Source organism: Microplitis mediator, chromosome 3, assembly GCF_029852145.1.
Source record: "Microplitis mediator isolate UGA2020A chromosome 3, iyMicMedi2.1, whole genome shotgun sequence".
In the NCBI taxonomy this organism is placed as follows: domain Eukaryota; kingdom Metazoa; phylum Arthropoda; class Insecta; order Hymenoptera; family Braconidae; genus Microplitis; species Microplitis mediator.
In genome coordinates, this window is record NC_079971.1 from 23,385,960 (window position 1) to 23,409,276 (window position 23,317).

Consider the following 23,317-nt stretch of genomic DNA (forward strand, 5'->3'; position numbering starts at 1 on the left):
AGTCTATATATTTATATATGTAATTAAAATTTAATTGATTAAATTTATATCGATTGACTGCTCGAGTTTTCTAAAACTCATTAGTTTTCTACGGGTAAAAAATAAACGGCTAAATTTAGAGTAATAAAAAATTAACAGCCGAAATCAAATCCGATTGTTGGTGCAGATATCGAAGATTATAAATATAAATGGGGGTGAAAAAAAATGTAGAGGGCAAAAGTACGCGGAGATTGCGCGTAATGGAGCCAACGTGGATGCTGTGTTTATGATCAATACTTTTCTCCATTTTCTGTATCATTCTCAGTGCAACGACGTGTCATTCAAATTTACTCACTTAAAATAACAACCATGGGCTCTCCAAATCATTTGTGTCATCGCAAACACAAAGGTAATTATTATTACACTAATTATTTACGCTGATAATTAATTACTCGATAATTGTCATCAGATTCCACCAAAATTCAGAATAAAATTCTGTCAAATATTCAGTACGAAAATTATTTTAAAATTATCAGCGAGTGCTGTAATTTAATTTTTGATTTAAATTTAAAAATAATTTTTAATGATTGCAGTTCTCAGCGACATGGAAACTGAAGAAACAATCGAAGACATCTCGGAATCAGTCGATGATTTACGAGAGCGACTTGCGAATGTCAAAAAAATGATGCAGGAACAAAGTGGGTACACTCTAGGTGAGATTGCAGCTAAAAAAAAAATGTTTAAATCGGATGTTATCAATGGAAATTTATTGTCTCTTATATTCGCTGGTGTATTTTTTGTCGTTATCGGCGCAAGTGCTTGGGCATTTTATAATCTCTATAGAGCAGTTCTTAAAAAATTTCCTTCTCATCATACAGAATTGTAATTTTAATTTTTTTCTTCAAATAATTGTCTACTGTAATTAATTAATTATAATAAATATAAATAACAAATAGAATTTTAAAATTCATTTTTCCCGCCGTTTCCTTAAGCGACCTATTTAAATATATGCCATATTTATTTTATTGATAAAACTGTATGCAATCATCAGAACATGAGAAACCCGACAATCGAACAACAAATTTTTAAAAAATAAAAATGGGTTTTGGCGGTTTATTCAAAAGCATTTACAATGATCCGTTTAAATGGCAAATTACTTGATTACTTTATTAATTATTGGTAATTACAATTAAAAATAATAATTTTTTTTTTATTGTTGATTTATAATTTAAAAATTTATTTTTTTCCCGCCGTTTTCTTAAGCGACATCTATTTAAATATATACCACATTTATTCATTTATACTATTGATAAAAACGTGCGCAATTCATCAGAACACGAGAAACTTTCGACAATTGAGCAACAAATTTAAATAATTAAATTTAAATAAACAAAAAATGGGTCTCTTTGGTTTATTCAAAAGTATTTACAATGATCCGTTTAAATGGTAAGTTATCACTTGATTATTTTATTAATTATCAGTAATTACAATTAAAAATAATAATTTGATTTTTTTACTGTTCAGGTCATTGGTTAAAAGCATTGCGATGTTCGCTTTTGGTGTTTCCCTGGCCCTGGAGAGCCAAGGAGTCGATTTAATGGCACCCCCGCCAGTAATAAATGTCTAGTTGAATAAAATAAACAATTTTCTAATTAAAAATACCTCATTATGTTTTTCTAATTATTATAATTAATGATAATTGTAATTTTAAGTTAACAATTACAGTAATAATTTAAATTTCCGCCAAAAAAATGATTTTTATTTTTCCCCGCGAAAAATTTATAATTTAAAATTGAATAAATTTAAATTATCATGAATTACTGAGTACTTGTCATTTAAAATTTAAAAAACTCCTGATTATTCGAATTCCAAGAATTTAAACAACTGAATTTTTTTCTCCACGCCACCTTGAAGAATCATAACCTCAAAAAAAATACTAGAGTAAGTCTGTGAAAAAAATGTAAAATAATAAAAAGTCACAATGATATCAACGCATTTAATGCGCAAGCATCATCATCATTATCATTATCACCGCAATATTTTGTTATCAATCGTAGTAATAGTGATCTGTGTGATAACTCTGACAATTGGATACCATTTACTCGGATACGTAAACACGAAAAAAGAAATAATTTACTCGCCAGTGAGAATTGATCTGGACACTTTGTCATCACTACCGCAGGTATCGATACCCAGGACACCAGCATCTCCAACAAATATTTCCTGCACGCACTTCACCTGCTTCAATGTCTACCGCTGCGGTCAGCAGGGCAGCAAATTGCTGGTCTACGTCTACCCGATCAAAAGTTACGTCGACGAAGACGGGGCGGTGATAAATGGTCAGCTGTCACGGGAATTCATCCAGATCCTGGATGCCGTAACACGCAGTAAGTTTTACACCCCAGATCCTCACCAGGCTTGCCTGTTTGTCCCGTCAATAGACACTTTGAATCAGAACAAATTAAATGTCCGGGCTGTTGGCAGAGCGCTCAGTGCCCTGGAGTTTTGGAACAATGGCGAGAATCATTTGATATTTAATTTAATATCCGGTGTCTTTCCTGATTACAACACCAGCATTGATGTTGATATTGGGAGAGCGATGCTGGTTGCTGCTGGTTTTTCATCATCAACTTATCGCAGTGGGTTTGATTTAAGTATCCCAGTGTTTGCATCTAGACCAGCAGGTCATGGTCCAGGTTTAGGTCCAGGTCTGGAATCAAATCCCAAGTTACCAAAACTGGATCCCCGAGCTGACTTTGTTGGGTCGACAGACGAATCTGAAGTAAATAAAATAAAAATAATATCCGGTCAAATAAATCTGAACATCGCATTTGAGCAGGACCTTCAGGACATAAATATAAATAATGAGATATTGATATTGCACCCGTGTGTTAATCACAACCCGATGAGCGATTCGATGCGCTGTGATAACAACGGAAAGGTCTACAAGTATCCAGATGTCCTGGGAACTGGGACCTTCTGCTTGGTGATACGCGGCGCGAGATTGGGCCAAAGTATTTTCCTGGAATCACTGGCTGCTGGCTGCATACCCGTCGTGGTGTCCGATTCCGTTGTCATGCCGTTCAGTGACATCATCGACTGGAGACGTGCTGTTGTATTTATCCGCGAAGTAGACATTCTGTCGCTGATATCAACTCTGAAAAATATTTCTGCGACCAGGATTGAGGAGTTACGGGACCATGGCCAGTGGCTGTGGTCCAGGTACTTTAAGTCAGTGGACCTGATAGTAAACACGGCCCTGGAGGTGATGAACGACCGGATATTTCCTCAGCTTATGCGAGACTACAATAGTTGGAACTCCAGGTCTAATTATTCCCCGCTATTTTTGCCAGTGACGGCACCGAAAACCCACGGGTTCACTGCTGTCATCTTGACGTACGACCGCGTCGAGTTGTTGTTTTCTTTGATCACAAAAATAACTCAGGTTCCTAGTCTGTCCAAGATCCTGGTGATCTGGAATAATGTGAAAAAAGATCCTCCAGCATCGTCGCGGTGGCCGAAAGTCAACAAGTCGCTCCAAGTTATTCGGACAAAAGAAAATAAATTGTCTAATAGATTTTATCCGTACGATGAAATAGAAACGGAAGCTGTCCTGTCAATAGACGATGACATAATCATGCTAACTGCTGATGAACTGGAGTTCGCTTATGAAGTATGGCGGGAATTTCCTGATAGAATCGTTGGGTTTCCATCTAGAACCCACACTTGGGACAACGAGACCCAGTGCTGGCGGTACGAAAGCGAGTGGACGAATGTCATATCGATGGTACTGACTGGAGCAGCATTTCATCATAAATATTGGATGTATTTGTACACGACGTCGATGCCTGGTGACATAAAGTGGTGGGTCGACTCTCATATGAACTGCGAGGACATTGCGATGAATTTCCTGATCGCTAACACGACGGGCAAGTCGCCGATAAAAGTTACGCCGAAAAAAAAATTCCGGTGTCCTGAGTGTACGAACACGGAAATGTTATCAGCAGACCTGGCGCACATGGCTGAGCGCACGCATTGCATCAATCGTTTCACGAGGATTTATGGTACCATGCCACTGAAATCTGTTGAATTTCGAGCAGATCCGGTTTTATTTAAAGACGTTTTTCCGGAAAAGTTGAAGCGTTTCAATGCTATCAAGAGTTTGTAGATTTAGTTGATGATACTGGAGTTATTCGAGGATTAATAATTTTTTTCAAAACGATAAATTATAAAAAAAAATATTTTAAAAAATTGCACTTGTAGTTTTTTAAATTTTCTACATGTGCATATTTTTAGTTTTTTTTTTTTTTTTGTAATTGAATTGTTGAAAAAAAAATCCGAAAGTTGCTAATTGTCTGTTAGCTTCAGGATTATGAGTGTAAATGTAGCAGACATCAGACAAATTTAAAATTATTAATTAATAGACTAAATAATTAATAAAATAAAATTTTTAAAATTGAAAAATTAATAAGTGCATTTTTTAAAAATATTTTTATAAAAATTATTTACTATTTTTATTTATAATTTTAAATTTCTCTGATGTCTGCTACATTTACACTCATACAGGATTATTAGTTGATACTGAAGTTATTCGACGTATAATTTTTGGATTTTTTCAAAATGATAAATTATAAAAAAAAAATATTTGAAAAAATTGCACTGATAGTTTTTTAAATTTCCTACATGTGCATATTTTTAGTTTTTTTTTTTTGTGACTGAGATGTTGAAAAAAAAAAATCAAAAAATTTCTAACTGTCTTTTAACTTCAGGATTATTAGTTGATACTGAAGTATTCGACGTATAATTTTTGGAATTTATTTTAAACGATTAATTGTAAAAAAAAAAATTTGAAAAAATGCACTTATAGTTTTTTAAATTTTCTACATGTGCATATTTTTAGTTTTTTTTTTTTGTGACTGAAATGTTGGAAAAAAAATCCAAAAATTGCTAATTGTCTTTTAACTTTAGGATTATTAGTTGATACTGAAGTTTTTCGACGTATAATTTTTGGATTTTTTCAAAACGATAAATTATAAAAAAAAAAAATATTTGAAAAAATTGCACTTGTAATTTTTTAAATTTTCTACATGTGCATATTTTTAGTTTTTTTTTTTTTTAAATTGAATTGTTGAAAAAGAAAATCCGAAAATTACCAATTGGCTGCTAACTTCAGGATCATTTAGTTTTTGAATTTTTTAAATATTTCAAATTACGCGCGTTTTTTTATTTTCTTTATTATTATACTTATTACTGTTATTATTATTAGTATTTACTGCAAGTGCGCGAGTCTAACCTAGAGTATAAAATTTTAATAAAATTACAATGAACTGTCAAAATAGTGAAGAAAAAATGAGCTCTGATTTATCAGGTAATTAATTTATTTAATTGGTGATATTTATAATTATACTGGGTCATGTTACCGGATGCAATAATATTTTTTATTGCGTATAATTGTACGAAATGTGTCACAATTGTCGATAACAATATTTTAGTATGTAACAATTTTTAGAAAATTTTATTAATTTTGAAAAATGTTTTTATTAAAACAAACGTATAGATTCAAATTTTGAAATTTGAAATTTAAATTTTTTAATTTAACACTAAAAATGTAGACATTAATTTTTGTATTTATTGTAAATAAATAAAATATTTAAAAATTTGTCACTAAATTTTTTGCGCATTTTTTAAAAATTTTAAAAATCATTACTTTTAAAAACGAAAATTTTGACTACTACTTTACTATTTGAATTGTGAAATTTTTATGAGTGCGAATGTAGGAAATATGAGGTAAATTTTAAATTATAAATAAATTAAAAAAAAAATGCGCATACCGATTTTTAAATTTTATAAGAGCGCATTTTTTAAATTTTATTCGATTTGAATTTTACTTATTTATTTCAAAATTATGTCCGCTAAATTAAAGTCATAAATTGTCATAGAAATAATAGTCGGCATTTTTTGAATTACCAACTGTATATTTTTGAAAATTTATATTACAAATAAAATATAACTAAAATAATAATGTAATATATGATGAGTGTGAATGCAGCTGTAAATTTTAAATTTTCAAAATTTTTTAATAAATAAAAAAAAATGTTCAGAGTAGAAATTATAAAATGCGTATTTAGATAATTTAAAAATAATTACGCGCATTTTTTTAAATTTCATTACTTTAATTAATTTATTTATGTAAAATATATAAATTGTCTCATATCTGCTACACTTACACTCATAATATATGTATCTATAAATAATTACTATAGTTAGTGTGTAATTAATGTATCAAAACATGTTTTTAACATTAATGACATTCAAAAATCTGTGATTATTATCTAAGACATTCTCAGACAATACCCCCACTTTTCTAAAAATATTAATGACTTTGAACTGTTATAACCTTAAGAAATTTTTATCAATTAATTAAAAATAAGTTAAAGTATTAATTGAAAAAAAGACACCGCACTGTAAATTTTGGTGAGATAGAGGGTAGAGGTACCGTTTTTGATCACTTTTGGACTCGTGAAAAATTAAATAAATTAATACGTAAAAGATACAAAAAGATAATCAATTTTTCAAATGTATTCAGAAATACTCTGGTTGAGAAATCCGATTCACTTCAATGGGATTTGATCGGAAATTTCTGAAAAATTTATTATTTTCCGATTGAATCCCATTCAAAATTTTTAATCAGAATCAATCGGTTCCAATTGGAAAATAATAACGAATTCAAAATATTATTTTACGATTGGAACCGATTTACTCCGATTAAAAATTTTGAATGGGATTCAATCGGAAAATAATATTATTATTTTTATGCACTTTTTCCGATTGAAACCGATTCATTCCGATTATACTCAATCGGATTTCAATCGGAATTCTTAACCAGGGATACTTTTGTTCCACTATTAAAATGGAAATTTTATGTTACTCTTTTTCATTAATTAAAATAAAGTATTAAATGTCCAAAAATGGAGCAGTGGCCACAAATGGTACCTCTACCCTAGATTAAAAAAAAAAATTACTTTCACTTGTTATCAATTCCTTATCAAAAAAATCCATGTGGGATTGCATGGGAATTCATAGGAATCTATATAGGAAAGTCTGGATTTATATAAAAATTCAAGTAGGAAACCATGGGTACCTGGATTCCCATGTAGAAAACTCATTTAGGAAACTGTAGGTACCTGAATTCCTATATAGGAACTTGGATATGATTTCTTTATGGGAAATTTATACAGAAATCTGGGTTTCTATAAGTAATTTCTATGGAATCCGGAATATCTGGATTTCTATGCCTAGTGTCTATTGATACGCGTATATGAATAAAAGAACAGATTAATATTCCTATAGGAAACCATATGGAAATCCATCAGATTCAGTATTTTAATTTAAAAAAAGACAGGGGACTGTCTGAGAATGCCCTTAAATGACGATTCTAAAATCAGTAAAAGGAAACACATGAAATTTTTTACCCGAATTTACAAATAAAGTTTTCAATTAAAACAAGAACAAAAATAAATATGAAAACATTGTAAGCCTGTAATCCAACCCAAAGATGAATAAAAGAACTTTTAAAATAAAATCAGCAAAAATTATTACTAGAACGATAGATAAATTCGAAATTAAAATTCCTAGTTATCAATTTACAAATTTATGTCACAAATTTTTATCCATACAATTTTGGTATTAAAACACCCAGAAAATAGCCCGCGTGCTACGAATTTAAAAAATGAAGGACTCATCACGAGTCTGATAGATTTTTGTTCTTGGGCAGCATGACCTGGTATCAATTAATGTCCGGTTTACTGATAATCACAACTAGATTTATTTTCTCAGCTGTCGTGGGAGCTCTTCTGGATGCGCTGAATGACAAAAGTGATCAGGTAGCAGCCTGCATCAATGATTCCATAAGACAAATTTCTGATCGTCATCCAGGAGTCGTTTTACACGCGGCTATTTATTACTTTGAGTTGCATAAAAAAATAACTTCAAGTCATACTTCTGCTATCTTACGTATTATAGCTGATACATTAAATAATAATACTAATACTAATAATAATAATAATAATAATAATGAAAATGAGAACGGAGATGAACAGGGAGAGCAAGTAGAGCCGAAAATGAAGGACTTAGCAGACGCGGTAGCAGAATTGGCGGTAAATAAATTGCTTATTGAAGAATTTGAAACAGAAGCTACCGAGTTGCTGATGGCACTGAGTCATAATTATTGCAATCAAGCGATAGGTAACATTCTAAACAAATTTGAATTCGGAGTCGTGCCCAAGGCGGCGATGATTCGAGCACTGGGACTAATCGCTGCCTGTAATCCCTTTGACGTGGTCCCATTTATTAAACTAACATTCACATTCGTGCTGCCCATGTTCCATCATGCGCACGAAGAGCATCAAAAACTGGCGCTTTGCTTCGTCGTGGGTAAATTTGCCGAAGCGATAAACGATTATCTGGGCAACTTGGACAATTCGACGGAGTCGAGGATAAGCCGGGACAGTTTTTCAGAGGAAGCTGCTGGGGTATTTGAATTTTTAATAACCAGCGGATGGTTGAAATCGAGCCCGTCAACCAAAAACCGGCTTGCAGACGCAGTTCTCAAAGCGCTTTGTCCAATTCTTTTATTACTGCCCGCTAATGGACAGATGCGATTCAATGAAACGATTATAAAATCGATCCCGTCTATTTTGAACTTCTGCAAATATTCGACAACTCGTTTCGCTGCGACGAAATTAATAGCCACGGTATTGATTGACAACGCGCGTAATCACAGCGATGATACTCAGAGCAAAGAACTACTGCGCCCGCATATTGAATCTATTCAGCAAATTTTATTTGAACTGGTCAACGTCACACCTGCTTATGAATCGCGATCTAATGTATCACGCGACGCGCTGCTTACGCACTACGAAGTCCTCCAGTGCTACCGGGCAATAATTACTCTCTATCCTGAAGAAGGGTTGGATTTAGTTCTTCATAACTTACGATCCCCAGCCCCAAACTCACAGCGCGCGCGTGCTCTGGTGGTCGTACGTCATCTCATAAATACTTTGCCAACCGAAGACGACGCATCGCTTCAAAGAATAGCCCTTAGTATCCAAAATATCCTGGGAGAAAGTACCGGTGGTGCTGGAAGCAGCACTAGCGCTACAGTACGTCAATTAGCGGGACCAATAATCGCATTGTTAGCACATCCGACGTTACCTCTACTGCCGTCCCAACGTGCTAATTTGATACGTTTCATAATAATACGCTGCGGCGATGACACTGAGACTCAAACTTACGAGGAGGCTTTATTTTTATTAGCAAACACAGTCGCTGGAGCTGAAAACTGGCTATGGGCTGCTTTACTCAAAGCACTATTAGACCCCACGTATTCATTGGCAGCGGTCTCTATTTTACGAGGACTAGCAGCCCTCGTTGTAAAAGTCGTCCATCAGACGGACAACGAAGGCGGCAATTCATTCAAAGAATTTTCCGGATCTAAAGTAATAAAGCGGTGCCTTGAATTACTGGAGGTTGAGAAAAATCGTCTGGCTGTCGTGGGATTTCTCAAAGCAGCAGCTCCATTATTTGGCCACCAGTTGAAGCCCGAGTGGGATATTACACTCGCTAGGGTATCAGCGATGCTTGAAGACCAGAACAATCACTTGTGGAAACAACAAATGATTGAATTGCTGGAGATGAGCCGTCAACTGGAAGGCGTTGACTGGGCAGGGAAGCTGTCCAATGAATTAGTCCAGGGGGAAATAATAAATACCAGCATCTTAATTTATCTGGCAGCGGTAACTGACAACCCAACTCATCTGTCAGTTATCGTAAGCATGGCACGGACGCATCCGTTCAATGAAGAATGTCCTCGCGCTGCTGGTATCGCTGCTAAACGAAACCTTTCCACGGTGATGAATCTGATGCAGGAAGCTTGTGACACAATTGACAGCTGCAAGAATCCTACAAAACTATTGGGATTGATGAGAGACACGCGAGCAGCAGCTGGTGTCGAGGCATCAAAAGCCAGTTTACTTCGTTGCTACGGCGAAATATTCGCAGTCCATGAGCAAAATAACTCCGAGCACGTTTACAAATCCTATTTAGCTGATGGTAAACATATTTTGCCCTGGATAATAAAGCAGTTGACTGATTGCAAAGAGGTAACCAGTAAAGAAGCTGGACTATTCGCACTAGAACAACTGGCCAAAGTGGTCGCCGGATCAAAATCTAATCAATTAGTCGATGGTCTATCCAATTCGACTGCTGTTACGCCCAGTTTGAAGTCCAAAGGAACTTGTCTGGCCACCCTGCTGACGCTCTTACAATCGCACACGGGTTACCGACCTATTCAACTCTACCCGCAGTTACTTAAAACCATGATCGCGTTACTAAAAGTCCCTCCGGAGCTGAGTTACGATGAGCAGCAAGTGCTGATGGGGACTGTGCTGGACAAAGTTATCGGTGCCAGTTCGGAAGTTGATTTGATTTTGAAAAAAGAAACTAAAAGTCACGTCATTCAGCGGCTTGGAGCTGTCAGCAGTGAACTTGTTGCTGATTCATCAAATGCCTTAGCAGAGTTTGTTGAAATAATAATGCCGTGGATGCAGTCCAAGTTGCCGGTCGAGCGTAAGACGACTTTGCTGGTGCTGAGGACAACTTTGAAATCGTACTGCAATGGGCTCAAGTACACGTATCCCGGTGGTAAATTAGAGGCCGGCAAGTTAGTGGGAAGAATAATGTGCTGGTCAGCTGATGCTGAACGTCTTCTACGTCCGGTTATTATTGACTGTCTTGCTCTGACACTTGAAATAGCAGCGAGACATCACAGCAGTGGAAATTTACCGATTGCTGATAACATTATCAATGTCAATGACCTGGAGGAATCGAAATTACGGTTGATAAGCGACGAGAACAAAACGTCTGATGACATTTATGAGGGAATTTTGATGCTTGCGAAAATCGTGTGCCAGCGAGTCAATGCCGGAGAAGTTGTTGCGATGGCTGAGGGCTTGATCGAAGGACTTTTATTGCGTGAAGAGAGCGCGCTTTCTGCTGGAATATCACTCAGTCAATTGTTCCGCATTCGCGGCAATGAAATACCGCGTTCTGATTTGTATTTAATTGACAATATCATTACGCAGATGCGTCAAATGGAGAATACTAGCTGCCGACATGCTGCTGCGACAGCCATTAAGTCTCTGACACATCATCATCCGGAAGAAGTAATTGAGCATTTGCTCCATCAGCCGCTGCCACCAGATCGCGGGACTGAAGAAAGCTGGCGAGAGCTGGGCAGCGATGAAGAAACGGGACTGATTGCCGTTGACTTTCTAGTTAATCGTCTAGAAAACAACAATTTGTTTGCTGAGTCACCATCGCCTACCAACACGTCAACGCTAACCAACCACCCGAATGTCGATGGCAATAAAACAGCATCACTGGCATCGCTGGCAGCGATAATCGCTTTAGGACACGTCCTACAGTCAGCCAAATCAGAAGTCATAATAATATCACGTCTTGCTGAATTGTTAACTTGCTTGATAAAATATTTATCAGGGTGGCTGCATGCTGATACACCAGCGTCAGTACTTAGCACCAAATTCGGCTTTGTCCCAAATCGCAAAGCTTGCAAGTTGAATCCGTACTGTCAAGTCTACACGGTTTTGATAAATTTGCTTACGGTCATTGATATGAACATTGCGTCGGGTCTGCTCAATGACAACCCACGATTTGAATCCGACACACAAGCAAGTGATAGTCTCATATCAACTGTACGTTCAGTGTTGCGTTGCTTGGTGAGCAACAAAAAATTGTCTGGGTCAAAGGACGACGAGTTGCTGATCAACGTCGCCCAGTCAATTGGCAAATTGGTTACAAGTCAAATTCCTACGCAGAGAGCCGTAGCGATTGCATTTTACGGGGAACTGATTGGTAAAGTTGACGCAGATCCTATTTGGTTGGATTCGATAATTTCGACGCTGCTGGAAGCAAAAGCCGACTCGTCATTCCTCGTTCGCAAACTGGCAGTTCAGGGTCTTGCTAATATCAGCAAACTTGAATCACATCAGCAGCTGAATGAGTACTACGACAACAGCATAGCGGCTTTGCTTGATGGACTTGAAGAATTGCCGACCAATGGTGGCCTAGTGGCCGGCGGCGGAAGCCAAGTGATTCTCGAGTCCCTTCGTGGTCTAGAAGTCTTGCTGCCCTTGCAGACAACCGGGCGGTCAGTCAGCCCACGTGTTATCTTGGCACTGAAACCGTTCGTTGACAAACAGGACAACTGGGAAATGAGACTGGCAGCTGTCGGTGGACTGGGCGCCGTTTCTCGGGGATGGTTGAAGTCTCTGAAGACTTATGACAATGACGACATCACTGACCATCTGCTAGGCTGCCTGCCTTGTTTGACGATCCGCCTTGAAGACGTCAATAGTCTCGTTGCTAAAACAGCTCGCGAGACTCTTGTCAGCTTTGGAAATTTACTCCAGTCTTCATCACTGGCTCAAGTGATACGCAGTCACCTTTCAGCCTCAGTGGAACTGAATCTTAATAATTATTACCGTGAGTTGGTCAAGTGTCTGCTTGCTGATTTACCAGACAGAGCCGACGAACTGAGGAACTCAATGGTCCGCGGGTACTCGAGGTCAGAAGTGGCGGCTACGCGAGCTACCGCGATACTGATTCTGGGTTTCTTTGGGCAACCGCGACCCGAAGATGTCCAACGAATGCTACAGTTACTTCGTGATAAGGACAATGATGTTAAGTCACGAGCAGCAAGTGCTCTAGCTGTAGGTTTTACAACTTAAAAAATATTTATTTATTCAGAATTTAAAATTTATAATTCCATTGTTACTAAATATTTATAAAATAAAATTTGTACATAATACATTATAATTATTGTTATTGTTATTATTATTTGTTGTGCAATTTCTCAATACACATACTGAGCTGCTGTAGCCTGTGAAGAAGATGCCGCATGTTGGCGCCAGATTGTCCGAGTCCACGGGATGAATCTCCGCTGGTATCGCCACCGATATCTTGATGCCGCGGCTGTTGCTGCCCGATTTCGAAGTGTAATCGCGCTAATCTTTCCTGCTGCTCTCTTATTTCTGTCATTTGTTCCATGCTGCAGTCTTTTCCTGGTCGGAAAATTCGCTCGTTAGTTAATTGATTGATTGATTGATTGGTTAATTAGGAATTAGGAAAATTAATTGATTACCGAATGCACGGAGATTTCCGCTATGGAAGTCTTCGAGTAATTGTAGCAGTGCCTGTTCCATTCTTCTGACATCTGGGACCTCTGACAAAAAGCAATGATGCTTGCATGCAACTTGGGCACTTGGTGTTGCTTTTTATTTTTTTTTTAAATTAAATTGTGCAGGATAATAAATAAAACAAAAAATAAAATTGCGTGCTGATAAATTGGGACGGCGGATTATGTTGGTAAAAAAATATAAGAAGCTCATAAATAAATATGATGCAAATAAACGGGGCGTTTTAGGCAAAATTTAGTCGGGCTGCTGTAAAAATTGCTGGAAGACGAACGAAATTTTGACAGAAATCGGAAGTTGGACTTAATCACCGGCAACGATTACGGGATTTCGGTGATTGTAGTGTTGGTCGTCGGTTATTTGGAAGAATTTCTGATGGGAAATAGAAAAATTTGATACTTTTCGGAAAGAAAAAATTGAGGCAACGTCAGTGTCAGTCGGAATTACTCTGCTTCGGTAAAAAGTCAGTGAATTGTAGGGAAGTTATGGAGATTTCTTATGAAGATTTGGAAAAACTAAAAAAAGACTCGGGAGACAATAAAACGGGTGGTAGAAAAAAAATATTTACAGCTAAAGTCAATTACCGGCCAGTAGATTCTCCCCTGTTGGGAGTAAGTCTACACAATAGTAATGTTTTTTGTTTATTACGGTGTCCTCTAGTCGGAGAAACCCGAAAAAGTTCCCAGAAAAAATTTATTCTTGACCCAGGACGCAGTGTTCGGCCAGGGAGGATCAAGGAAGAATGCTGTCGGTTTTTTTATAAAGAGTTGTCTGTAACTTTGTATCTGTTGGGAATAACTCTACACAATATAAACGTTTTTTGTTCCTTATGATGTCGTCAAGTCGGAGAAACCCAAAAAAGTCCTGAGAAAAAATTATTTTCCGAGTAATCGACGTCGGGCAGATACGGGCAGATAACACTGTCTATGTAATTTTACAAAGAGTAGCCGGAACTTTATTTCTTTTAGGAATAACTCTACACAATATAAACGTTTTTTGTTCCTTGCGATGTCGTCAAGTCGGAGGAACCCCAAAAAATTTTTATTTCTGATCTATGACCGATATGAGGATAAATGAGGATGAATGAAGATAAATGAAAATGGTACTGTCTGTGTATTTTTATGAAGAGTTACCCGTAATTTTTTTTCTGTTGGGAATAACTCTACACAATATAAACGTTTTTTGTTCCTTATGATGTCGTCAAGTCGGAGGAACTCCAAAAAGTTCTCAAAAAAATCTTATTTTCAGGCAATAAAAAAATCTCGCCACCGTTCACTGCCAGCCCGAGTTACCCAACTTCGGTAAAAGGTCAGTAAGCTATTGAAAAATCACAAAAATTTCTTATAGAAACTCATAAATTATCCGTGATTACTCTACTTCCGTAAGAAGTCAGTAAACTACTGGCAATAATGAAAATTTTTCCTAAAAATTCTGAAAATCTTAATACTTTTGAAAATCAAAAAATTCCCGCCCGTCAATTACCGGCTCGTAAGTTCCTTAACTTCTGTAACGTCTCGTCAAGACTTGAGTTATTTACAAAAAATTCTTTACAGGACACTCGTAAAAATCAAAAAACCTCCGAAAAAATAAAAAAAATCCAGCAAATTTTTTCCGCAGCAGCCTCTGCTCGAATTCTGATACTGTGTTAGCCGACGTCCAATAACTTTTGGATTTTTTTTTAAAACGATAAATTATAAAAAAAAATTATTTAAAAAATTGCACATATAGGCTTTTAAATTTTCTAGATGTGCATTTTTAAAAAAATTGATTTGTTGAAAAAAAATCCCAAAATTTTCATCTGTCTGCTAACTTCCGAAATCAGTTGATCCAAACGTTACTTAAAATGCCCCAGATTGAAATAAATAAAATGAATACCTCGATGCTGACGACTCCTGCCAGTAAAATCAGATTTATTCGACCGTTGTTTGTCTTTTTCATTGACGTACATAAGCCTTGACTGCTGCAACAATTGCTGCTGATTAATTCCATGGCTCGTGTTGTTTACTTTTCCCGACACCATTGATCCCTGACTCGTCGCTTGCTCAGAACTCGTTTTGCTGATGATCGGTGATGTCTGCGTGTTACTTTCCCAGAGTACTTGCTGCTGTTTAAGTATAAAATCACTAAATTAAAAAATTCAAATTCAAATTCAAATTCAAATAATTGACAACTTACTGAAGATGCATGAGGAATATAATTATTTGTTTTGTTTGTTGTCGCGGGCTTTGATTTCGCTGGCGTAGTCGGTGGTGTCACTTCACCACCAGGATTTATCGTCGTCTCTTCAGGTTCTTCTTCTTCTTCTTCTCTTACAAGCTGCTGCAATTCTCCACATCTCGATTCCTCATTCATTTTTATATATTTTATTTTATTTCCTAACCTAGTTCTAGTTCTTGATAAATGTCAGCAGTCCGATCTCCAACTTTCGACCCCAATAAAATCAGACACTGGGTGCGTTCTCTCTGTATAAAAATTTACCGCGCATGCGCTCCTGGCTGACAATTGTTTTTGTTGATAAAAATGAAAAATTATGACAACTTAAATTTTTTTTTGTTGGCAAACTGATGGGGTAAAAAAAATTAAAATTATTGGGAAAAAAAAAAAAATATTTATGGTAATTATGAAATTTATTGAGTTTACTGCGACAATTTACTGATAAAATGTAAGTGGGATAAATTTTTTATATTTTCTATTGATTTATTTGAGCTGTCATTCATTTATTTATTTATTTAGAAATAAATTTGATGATCCCATGGATGAAAGAACAAATCGCTGATGTGTGGAATAGGAAGAATTCGTCACGGGCTGGCAAGAAAACGTCGGCGTCGACGGGTTCTGGATCTGGGTCATTGTCACTGTCAGCGACGAATGACAGCAAAAATTCTGACATTAAATGTAATAATAAAATAATGTCATTGACTGCGGCTTCGACATCATCGAATACTTTTAATGTCACTGTAATCAGGTAACTGGTTAAATATTTTAAATTAAATTTAACTCAATAATTTTTTTAATTCTCAATAATTTACGGCAGTTTGGAAGGCGAAGTCCTGGATGTTGCAGCAAAACCGGATCTTACTGTCGATAAATTAAAGACGATAGCAATTAAATTTTTCTACGGACCGGATTCCGCAAAAGTGTCATCGAATTTTCATCTAATTGATGCCGGGCGCATAAGACGTTTGTCTGACGACAGTAATCTGGTTGAAGAGAACATTGGAGCTGATGACGAATTGCTGATGGTCCAAGTCCGTCCCGTGGTTAAAACCAAGGAAATAACTGAGGAGACTGTGAAGGGGCCGTCAGTTGATACGATCGTCAAGGCCACAAGTCACCTGTCGGATCCAAAACCCCCGAGACCGACGCCTACGACTGATTGCCCAGCGGATTTCCAAGCGGAGATACGCAAGATCTTGATAACTCTGGTGGAGGCGTCCGCTAAGATCCTAATGAACAGCCCGGAAGCTGCTACGCTCTATGAAATAATACGAGAGACGTTGGAATTGCGCTACAAACCTCCGTATGATCCTAAGACAGTTAAATATCTGACGGATATCGGGTTCGCGGAAGCTAAAGTGTTGAGGGCACTGCGCATTTGCAAGATGAACGTCTCGGAAGCATTGGAATGGCTGATAGAGCACCAGGACGACCCTGATGACTGTGACAATGACGACTACTCGCTGCTGCCGTCAATCCAAGGCGATGCTGAGTCAAATAATCCGGGGGCTGGTCCCAGTTCTGGTTCACCGACTGGTTCTGGACCTAAGTCAGGAACTGGGTCTGGGACTGGATCTAAACCTGGTCTTGGATCTGGTCCTGGATCATCAAGACGGAAGAGCATCAAAGAAGCCTGCTTTGATATCATCAAAGGAACGAAGGATTCAAATAAAAAGGAGACAAATTTAATTTATATCGTTGGGTTGTTGCTGCAGAGTTTCCATCAGTACAAGCAATTGGAGTTCCGGCCGAATCATAAAGTAAAGGATTCGTTGATTGAAATGGGATTCCAGGAGAAAAGTGTAGTCGAAGCGCTTAAGATAACGGGCAACAATCAGTTTAATGCTTGCGAATGGCTACTGGGAGTGAGAAATAAAAATCTGCATGACGTTGACCAGGGACTGGATGCCGACAGTCCGATTTATGAGGCGATAATGAGCAATCCTCATGTACAACTCAGCCTTACTAATCCTAAAATGCTGCTCGCTTATTTGTCGATACTAGAGACACCTTCGTCAACAAGTATTTGGATTAATGACCCGGAGGTATCGCCTGTTTTGAGCCAAATATTCAAAACTTATCATTCAGAGAAACACGCGATTCACATGAATCGCTATGAAAATTCATCTAGTTAATGGCTTATTTAGTATTTACTGTCATTTATTTACTATGTAATTATTTATGGTAACAAAGTAATAAACTAATGATTAATATTTTCGATAATTCATCATCAAATATTCCTCTAAGGACATCCGCATGTGGTTCTGATAAGGAATTAATCAGACATGACTTAAGAGGGAAAAGGATCTGAGATACAAAACAAAGAGGATTTTTGTGATTTTTTTTTTCAGAGTACGTTCATTGTTAAAATTCTTAAAATTTGTGACATTATTAAGCGACATTCCAAGAATATTCTGCTAAATTTTCGGAAAAAAATATTGAAAAATAAGCCAGTGGTAGAGGGGAGAGACGAGTCAAAAAAAAGTCTCCATGCCGTAGGCAGGATAACTCATGACTGCCTCATCTGAAATAAAAAAACCAAAAAGATTTCTTTAGTACATAAGTTCATCTTAGATTTGAACGAAGGATTTTTTTTTTCAATGACTACTTATTTTTTAATTAAACAAAAGGAGCAATTTTTGGGAAAAATCAGAGTTTTTTTATTGCACCTTTACCAAAAATTCAAAAATGAATATTTTGTTTATTTCTTCGTTCAAATTCAAGATAAACTTATGTACTAAAGAAATCTTTTGTTTTTTTATTTCAGATGAGGCAGTCATGAGTTGTCCTGCCTACGGCATGGAGACTTTTTTAAAGGGGGATGCCACTGTGAAATTTCAAAAATAAAAAATTTTTTTTTTTTTTATTAAATCAAAGTTTACATGTTCAAAAAAATGTATCTAGAGTTTGATATGAAAATTCCAAATATTTTTCAAATTATAGTCATTTTTCTGACAGCACGTCAACTGACTGTTGCATCGACTAAAAACTTTAAACGCGTTTTTCTCGAAACTACTTTTTTTGAACTGGTGGCATCTGTAATTTTCATAAATATGAACCGATTCGCAACTTTTTTTTTCTTTCGTATTCGTCTATTCAGTAGCTAAAGTTGCACGTAGGGGATTTTGAAAATTTTGATTTTTAAGATTTTTTAGGGCTGTTTGAATCCAAAAAAATAAGAAAAAAAACGAAAAAATTTTTAATATGTCGCCATTTTTTTTCAAATCCAAATTTTGAAAATCCCCTACGTGGAACGATAACCACATGCATACAGATTACAACGCCGTTTGGTTTTTTTGTTTCTGATAATCCGTTTTTGAGTTAGAGATGACACCGTGGTGGGGGAAATTTTTTTGGTGCTCCTCAAAAATGCTTATAACTTTATAACAACATGATATTTTTTAATAAAAATTTATGAGAATTATCTCCAATGTATACTTTAGAAATCAAAAAAATCCCGATCCCCAAATTCCTTTATTATTCCAGTCAAAAAAATTCCCGAAAATCACCTATTTTTTCGATCCTCACAGTAGCTATCCCCCTTAAGTGACTTGTCTCTCCCCACTATCACTGGCTTATTTTTTAATATTTTTTTATAAAAATTCAGCAAAATATTCTTGGAATGTCGCTTAATAATGTTACAAATTTTAAGAATTTTAATAAAGAACGTACTCTGAAAAAAAAATCACGAAAATATCCTCTTTTTTTTATCAGACCCTTTCCCCCCTTAATAGGGCAAACCTCATTTCGACCTGATAAGGTTCTCACAGTACTCCAGGCAAATCAGGAAAAAGTTCTACTCGGGTTTAATTAAAACAAAGTTTTCTGTATTAATTTGAAAACTATAATCCTTCCAATTAGTTATTAATTATTTTTAGTAAATTTATCACTTGTAATTATGTGATGATCGTCACCCAATAAATTGTTAAACGTATTATCTATTTCGGGCGCGATGTCTGTAATTGGTCCAATATTTTCAAAAATCAAAAAATAGCTTTTTATCCTAAACTTCATCGAATTTATCGAGTCTATTATTTTGTAGACTACCGAGCGGTAGAGGGGGAAGCTTTCAAGTGCTTTAATCATTAATTATAAACAGCCAATTAAATCGATAAAATTTTATTGCTTAAAATATAAGACCTATTCGTCACAAGCGATACTTTGATATCGGTATTTTTTTTTTTTAAGAATTACTTTATATAAATATGTATGTTTACATATTTATTTATTTATGATTTAAATAATCTAACGAAATTCATGTAAACTTTATTAAATTTACAAAAAAAAAAAAAAAGTAGAACATAGCCGTTGCTTTATTTTATAATATTCTGCTTAGAACATCAATTTTAAATTATGATATTGCAGAATTCTATTATTACTTAAATTGATAAAAAATTTTTATTGTCGGGAATCCCAAAAAAGATAAAAAAATAAAACTTCGTAAGCCTCTAACATTTTTTTTAGATATTCTCAATTTTAGTATGGGTGCCATTCCCATAATCTATGTTTAGAAAAAAATCTGTTACCATACGAAATGGGAACCATTCCCATGATATATATTAGTAACTGCTACTGTAAATTTCTCTGCGTGTAAAGCACTATTTTTTACTGAAAATATTTTATAAAAAATTTATGATTGATTAATTGTTAAATTTCCAAGTAGTATTTGTATAGAGGAGGGTGGGGCAGAGCGGCCCCCCTAAGCCAATTATTACTTTTTGTAGCTTTCAACCATAAGATCACTTTACTTTTGTCCTATTTCGAACAAATTTATGGACATTTTGCCAAAATTCAGAAAAAAAAAAATTTTTTTTGGGGGGCAGAGCGCCCCCCTCCAAAAAATAATAAAAAAAATTTTTTTTTTCGTTTTTTTAAATTGTTTTCATCATTAAGAATGTATTTCTTTCTCTTGACAACTATTTTTGGTTTTATGTTACTCAAAAAAAATTTTTTTAGCTGTAATAAATCGTTCACTCTCGATTACCTTAATGACTAATTGTTATTTAATAAAAAAAAAAAAACAATTCTATAGCTTTACTTTATTTGAAAAATTTGTCAACTAAAAAAAAAATTTCATTTTTATAAATTTTTAATGACCAAATTTGCCTCTTACATAGAGAAACGGCCGAAAAATATGAAAAAATGATTTTTTCGGAAGTTTCGGCTGGTCCATTTTGCCCCAGGTGTTATGCGTAGGGCTAGAAATGTGGAATTATAATAATTTTTTTTTAATTTAACAATAATAATATGAAAAAATCACTTTTTCAAAATTTTGGGCTTGTTTATTTTGCCACAAATGTCAAGCGTACGGGTAAAAATGCGCGAACATATCGGATTTATAGTAATTAGTCGAAAAAAAAAAAATTTTTTTTTGATCAAAATTTCAGGGGGGCCGCTCTGCCCCACCCTCCCCTACTTATTTATCAACATACAAAAGTATTACGGTATTTTTGATAGTTTTTTTTTCGATTGTCATTGGCCATATTCGGTTTCTCTCTCCTAGAATAAAAAAGAAGACATACCTGCAAAATGACTATAAAAGCGAACCCGATGATGGCTAATATATCAGTCCGCCAAAATGGTTCCTGGTATAAGCTTCATTACTATTGGTAAGAAAATCCATTCTTTTTTATGTTGTCGCTGATTTATATTGTTTTCAACTATAAGCTCTAATGATAAAAAAAAAATCATTGACTTTCAATTAAAACTAAATTTTACTAATAAAGAGCGGTGGGTAGCTGAAATAATAATTTTTAGTTGGATCCAGTGTTCTGTTTATGCGGACTATAATCTAACGGAACCCGTCAGGACAACCAAAGGATTTGTTCAGGGCAAGTTAGTGAACACTGTTGGTAAGAATGTTCGCTACTCAAGTTTTCTGGGAATCCCTTATGCCAAACCGCCACTTGGCTATCTCAGATTTAAGGTAACGAAAATTTCTTCAAGAAGCTGATAAGAAGTTTAATATAAAATAATGATGATTGATTTTTGAGCAGCCTCCACAAGAAGCCGATGCATGGACAGGAATCTATCAGGCAACGGAACATAAAAATGATTGTCCGCAATTGAGTATTATCAATGGGTCTGTTGTCGGAAATGAAGACTGTCTTTATTTAAATGTTTATACACCAAAAGTAATTGCAATAAGTGTAGCATCTAAAGTCGATGATTAGATTTTATTACAAACGTTCTTTATTTACTTTAGATCTGGGACACAAAGTTACGGCCGGTAATGGTTTGGATTTACGGAGGAGCTTTTGACAGCGGGTCCAGTAGTCCCGAGTCATATGGGCCCGATTTTTTAATTGAAGAAAATGTGGTGGTCGTTGTGATGAATTACCGGCTTGGAGCATTAGGATTTCTGTCTCTGAACCACAGAAATGCTAGTGGAAATGCCGGCTTGAAGGACCAAAACTTTGCGCTTCGATGGGTTAGACAAAATATCAATAATTTTGGCGGAGATCCTAAGAGAGTTACGATTTTTGGACACAGTGCTGGTTCTGTTTGTACTTTGTACCATGTGCTTTCTGAATCATCAGCTGGATTATTTCAATCGGCGATAGCTATGAGCGGATCTCCTTTGAATCGCTGGGGGTTCACTCCTCTACCCGAAGCAGTATCTCGCGGTTTCGCTATTGGAAGATACCTCGGAATAGATACAACAGACGCGTCATTCATGTTGCAAAAATTTTACACTCTTTCTGCAGATAAGTTTCTTCTGGCTGTTGCCAACCTCGCAAATGCAAGTATTCTCACTTATAGACGCGTCTAGAGTAACCAAAGTAATTTATTAAATTTTTCCTAAAGGTTACCGTGCCCTACATGACCCCAACAATTGAAGATCTCGAAATAGCAGAGTCTCCATTTATTACCAAATGTTCGGTAGATAAATTCAATACCGGGAATTTCAGTCAGGTGCCGATCATGATGGGAAATACGCACACAGAAACAGTGTCATATATCGGATTCAGTAGGTCTTCACAAAATGGCTACTATTTCTTTGTCTAAACAATAAGAATATTAAATTTCAGGTAAACTTTTCCGGGAGGGAATCATCAACGGCTGTCTCGAATGCATGAGAGAATATCCCGATTTGCAGAATACGGAACAGGTTAAATTTTTATATGACGCTAAGGTTCGCAGTAAAAACAATGACTCGTTTACTGATGACGAGCTTAACCAAATATCCAACGTAACGTCCGACATATCATTCAATGACGGGATAGATCGGACCCAGAAATTCCTGGCGGCAAGTTCGGCGCCAGTTTATTACTATCGCAATTCATTCGATTACCCGACATGCATTCATAGAATCATGGGTAACAAACTAGATGGCGTTGGGCACGGCGACGACATTCCGCAAATATTTTGGGTGCCACAAAGATACCAATCACTTGATCTGAACAGTGACATCGGAATCCAGCGACAGAAAATGGTTAGAATGTGGAGCAACTTTGCTAAGTACGGGTAAGTTGGGTCACATATTTAGTTGAATAAATTCTATATATATGTATATATATTTTTTCAAGTAATCCGACGCCCAAAGGAACGTCAGATCAGCTTTTGAATATAAAATGGCCAGCATCTGGATCCGAGGGCACGTGTTTGGAGATCGATAGCAGACTTACTGTTGGATCCCGACCGACTGATGATTTTGTAAAATATATCCAAAGTGTAAAAGAGCCATTGCTCAGAAATGAAAACGGATGTCAATAACAATTTTTCATTGATGTCAAAAAAAAAATAACTAAAGCTAAAAATAAAATTTTACCATTACAATTAAAATTTGTATTCAATTTTATTTTCATTCAAATATAATTAAATACTGATTAATTATTTAATATTTATTT

At 35.7% G+C, this 23,317-nt stretch overlaps 7 protein-coding genes across 9 annotated transcripts; 6 read left to right on the top strand and 1 right to left on the bottom strand.

The window, feature by feature from the left end:
* Window positions 1-209: 209 nt before the first annotated feature.
* On the top strand, window positions 210-937 carry LOC130666177 (uncharacterized). Its single transcript, XM_057467005.1, has 2 exons — window positions 210-388; window positions 573-937. Exons 1-2 carry the CDS (start codon window positions 349-351, stop codon window positions 863-865), a joined length of 333 nt encoding a protein of 110 aa, XP_057322988.1. The 5' UTR covers window positions 210-348; the 3' UTR covers window positions 866-937.
* A 329-nt stretch (window positions 938-1,266) lies between these two features.
* LOC130665284 (exostosin-2) lies at window positions 1,267-4,460 on the top strand. Its single transcript, XM_057465609.1, has 2 exons — window positions 1,267-1,425; window positions 1,504-4,460. The coding sequence occupies exon 2, from the start codon at window positions 1,961-1,963 to the stop codon at window positions 4,145-4,147; it is 2,187 nt and encodes a 728-aa protein (XP_057321592.1). The 5' UTR covers window positions 1,267-1,425; window positions 1,504-1,960; the 3' UTR covers window positions 4,148-4,460.
* Window positions 4,461-4,924: 464 nt separating this feature from the next.
* On the top strand, window positions 4,925-12,873 carry LOC130666170 (maestro heat-like repeat-containing protein family member 1). Its single transcript, XM_057466978.1, has 2 exons — window positions 4,925-5,347; window positions 7,816-12,873. The coding sequence occupies exons 1-2, from the start codon at window positions 5,302-5,304 to the stop codon at window positions 12,783-12,785; spliced, it is 5,016 nt and encodes a 1,671-aa protein (XP_057322961.1). The 5' UTR covers window positions 4,925-5,301; the 3' UTR covers window positions 12,786-12,873.
* LOC130666172 (uncharacterized) lies at window positions 12,769-15,727 on the bottom strand. Of its 3 annotated transcripts, none has more exons than XM_057466982.1 (4): window positions 15,426-15,727; window positions 15,126-15,351; window positions 13,199-13,327; window positions 12,769-13,118 (listed from the first exon to the last, which is right to left on the bottom strand). In XM_057466982.1, exons 1-4 carry the CDS (start codon window positions 15,600-15,602, stop codon window positions 12,892-12,894), a joined length of 759 nt encoding a protein of 252 aa, XP_057322965.1. In that variant the 5' UTR covers window positions 15,603-15,727; the 3' UTR covers window positions 12,769-12,891. The 3 variants fall into 3 exon arrangements, with proteins under 3 accessions (XP_057322965.1, XP_057322966.1, XP_057322964.1); XM_057466983.1 differs by having other exon boundaries at window positions 13,199-13,279; window positions 15,126-15,354; window positions 15,426-15,722; XM_057466981.1 differs by having other exon boundaries at window positions 15,126-15,354; window positions 15,426-15,720.
* A 28-nt stretch (window positions 15,728-15,755) lies between these two features.
* On the top strand, window positions 15,756-17,680 carry LOC130666171 (ubiquitin-associated domain-containing protein 1). The gene is made up of 3 exons (XM_057466979.1): window positions 15,756-15,912; window positions 15,984-16,215; window positions 16,285-17,680. The coding sequence occupies exons 2-3, from the start codon at window positions 15,995-15,997 to the stop codon at window positions 17,600-17,602; spliced, it is 1,539 nt and encodes a 512-aa protein (XP_057322962.1). The 5' UTR covers window positions 15,756-15,912; window positions 15,984-15,994; the 3' UTR covers window positions 17,603-17,680.
* A 3,365-nt stretch (window positions 17,681-21,045) lies between these two features.
* Window positions 21,046-22,239, top strand: LOC130665998 (esterase B1-like). The gene is made up of 4 exons (XM_057466629.1): window positions 21,046-21,076; window positions 21,122-21,393; window positions 21,464-21,601; window positions 21,673-22,239. The coding sequence occupies exons 1-4, from the start codon at window positions 21,046-21,048 to the stop codon at window positions 22,237-22,239; spliced, it is 1,008 nt and encodes a 335-aa protein (XP_057322612.1).
* A 41-nt stretch (window positions 22,240-22,280) lies between these two features.
* On the top strand, window positions 22,281-23,250 carry LOC130664822 (acetylcholinesterase-like). The gene is made up of 3 exons (XM_057464932.1): window positions 22,281-22,437; window positions 22,499-22,934; window positions 22,997-23,250. The coding sequence occupies exons 1-3, from the start codon at window positions 22,290-22,292 to the stop codon at window positions 23,181-23,183; spliced, it is 771 nt and encodes a 256-aa protein (XP_057320915.1). The 5' UTR covers window positions 22,281-22,289; the 3' UTR covers window positions 23,184-23,250.
* The last annotated feature ends 67 nt before the right edge of the window (window positions 23,251-23,317 follow it).

Excerpts from the sequence above, each read along its gene's own strand:
- LOC130666171 (XM_057466979.1), top strand. The coding sequence starts at position 15,995 with ATGATCCCATGGATGAAAGAACAAATCGCTGATGTGTGGAATAGGAAG. Across the intron at positions 16,216-16,284 it reads TTTAATGTCACTGTAATCAG|TTTGGAAGGCGAAGTCCTGG; the intron begins GTAACTGGTTAA and ends AATTTACGGCAG.
- LOC130664822 (XM_057464932.1), top strand. The coding sequence starts at position 22,290 with ATGACCCCAACAATTGAAGATCTCGAAATAGCAGAGTCTCCATTTATT. Across the intron at positions 22,438-22,498 it reads AGTGTCATATATCGGATTCA|GTAAACTTTTCCGGGAGGGA; the intron begins GTAGGTCTTCAC and ends ATTAAATTTCAG. Across the intron at positions 22,935-22,996 it reads AGCAACTTTGCTAAGTACGG|TAATCCGACGCCCAAAGGAA; the intron begins GTAAGTTGGGTC and ends TATTTTTTCAAG.
- LOC130666170 (XM_057466978.1), top strand. The coding sequence starts at position 5,302 with ATGAACTGTCAAAATAGTGAAGAAAAAATGAGCTCTGATTTATCAG. Across the intron at positions 5,348-7,815 it reads AATGAGCTCTGATTTATCAG|CTGTCGTGGGAGCTCTTCTG; the intron begins GTAATTAATTTA and ends TTATTTTCTCAG.
- LOC130665284 (XM_057465609.1), top strand. The coding sequence starts at position 1,961 with ATGATATCAACGCATTTAATGCGCAAGCATCATCATCATTATCATTAT.
- LOC130666177 (XM_057467005.1), top strand. The coding sequence starts at position 349 with ATGGGCTCTCCAAATCATTTGTGTCATCGCAAACACAAAG. Across the intron at positions 389-572 it reads GTGTCATCGCAAACACAAAG|TTCTCAGCGACATGGAAACT; the intron begins GTAATTATTATT and ends TAATGATTGCAG.
- LOC130666172 (XM_057466981.1), bottom strand. The coding sequence starts at position 15,602 with ATGAATGAGGAATCGAGATGTGGAGAATTGCAGCAGCTTGTAAGAGAA. Across the intron at positions 15,355-15,425 it reads ATATTCCTCATGCATCTTCA|CAGCAAGTACTCTGGGAAAG; the intron begins GTAAGTTGTCAA and ends ATACTTAAACAG. Across the intron at positions 13,328-15,125 it reads CAGGAGTCGTCAGCATCGAG|CAACACCAAGTGCCCAAGTT; the intron begins GTATTCATTTTA and ends AAAAATAAAAAG.
- LOC130665998 (XM_057466629.1), top strand. The coding sequence starts at position 21,046 with ATGGTTCCTGGTATAAGCTTCATTACTATTG. Across the intron at positions 21,077-21,121 it reads TATAAGCTTCATTACTATTG|TTTCAACTATAAGCTCTAAT; the intron begins GTAAGAAAATCC and ends GATTTATATTGT. Across the intron at positions 21,394-21,463 it reads TTGGCTATCTCAGATTTAAG|CCTCCACAAGAAGCCGATGC; the intron begins GTAACGAAAATT and ends ATTTTTGAGCAG.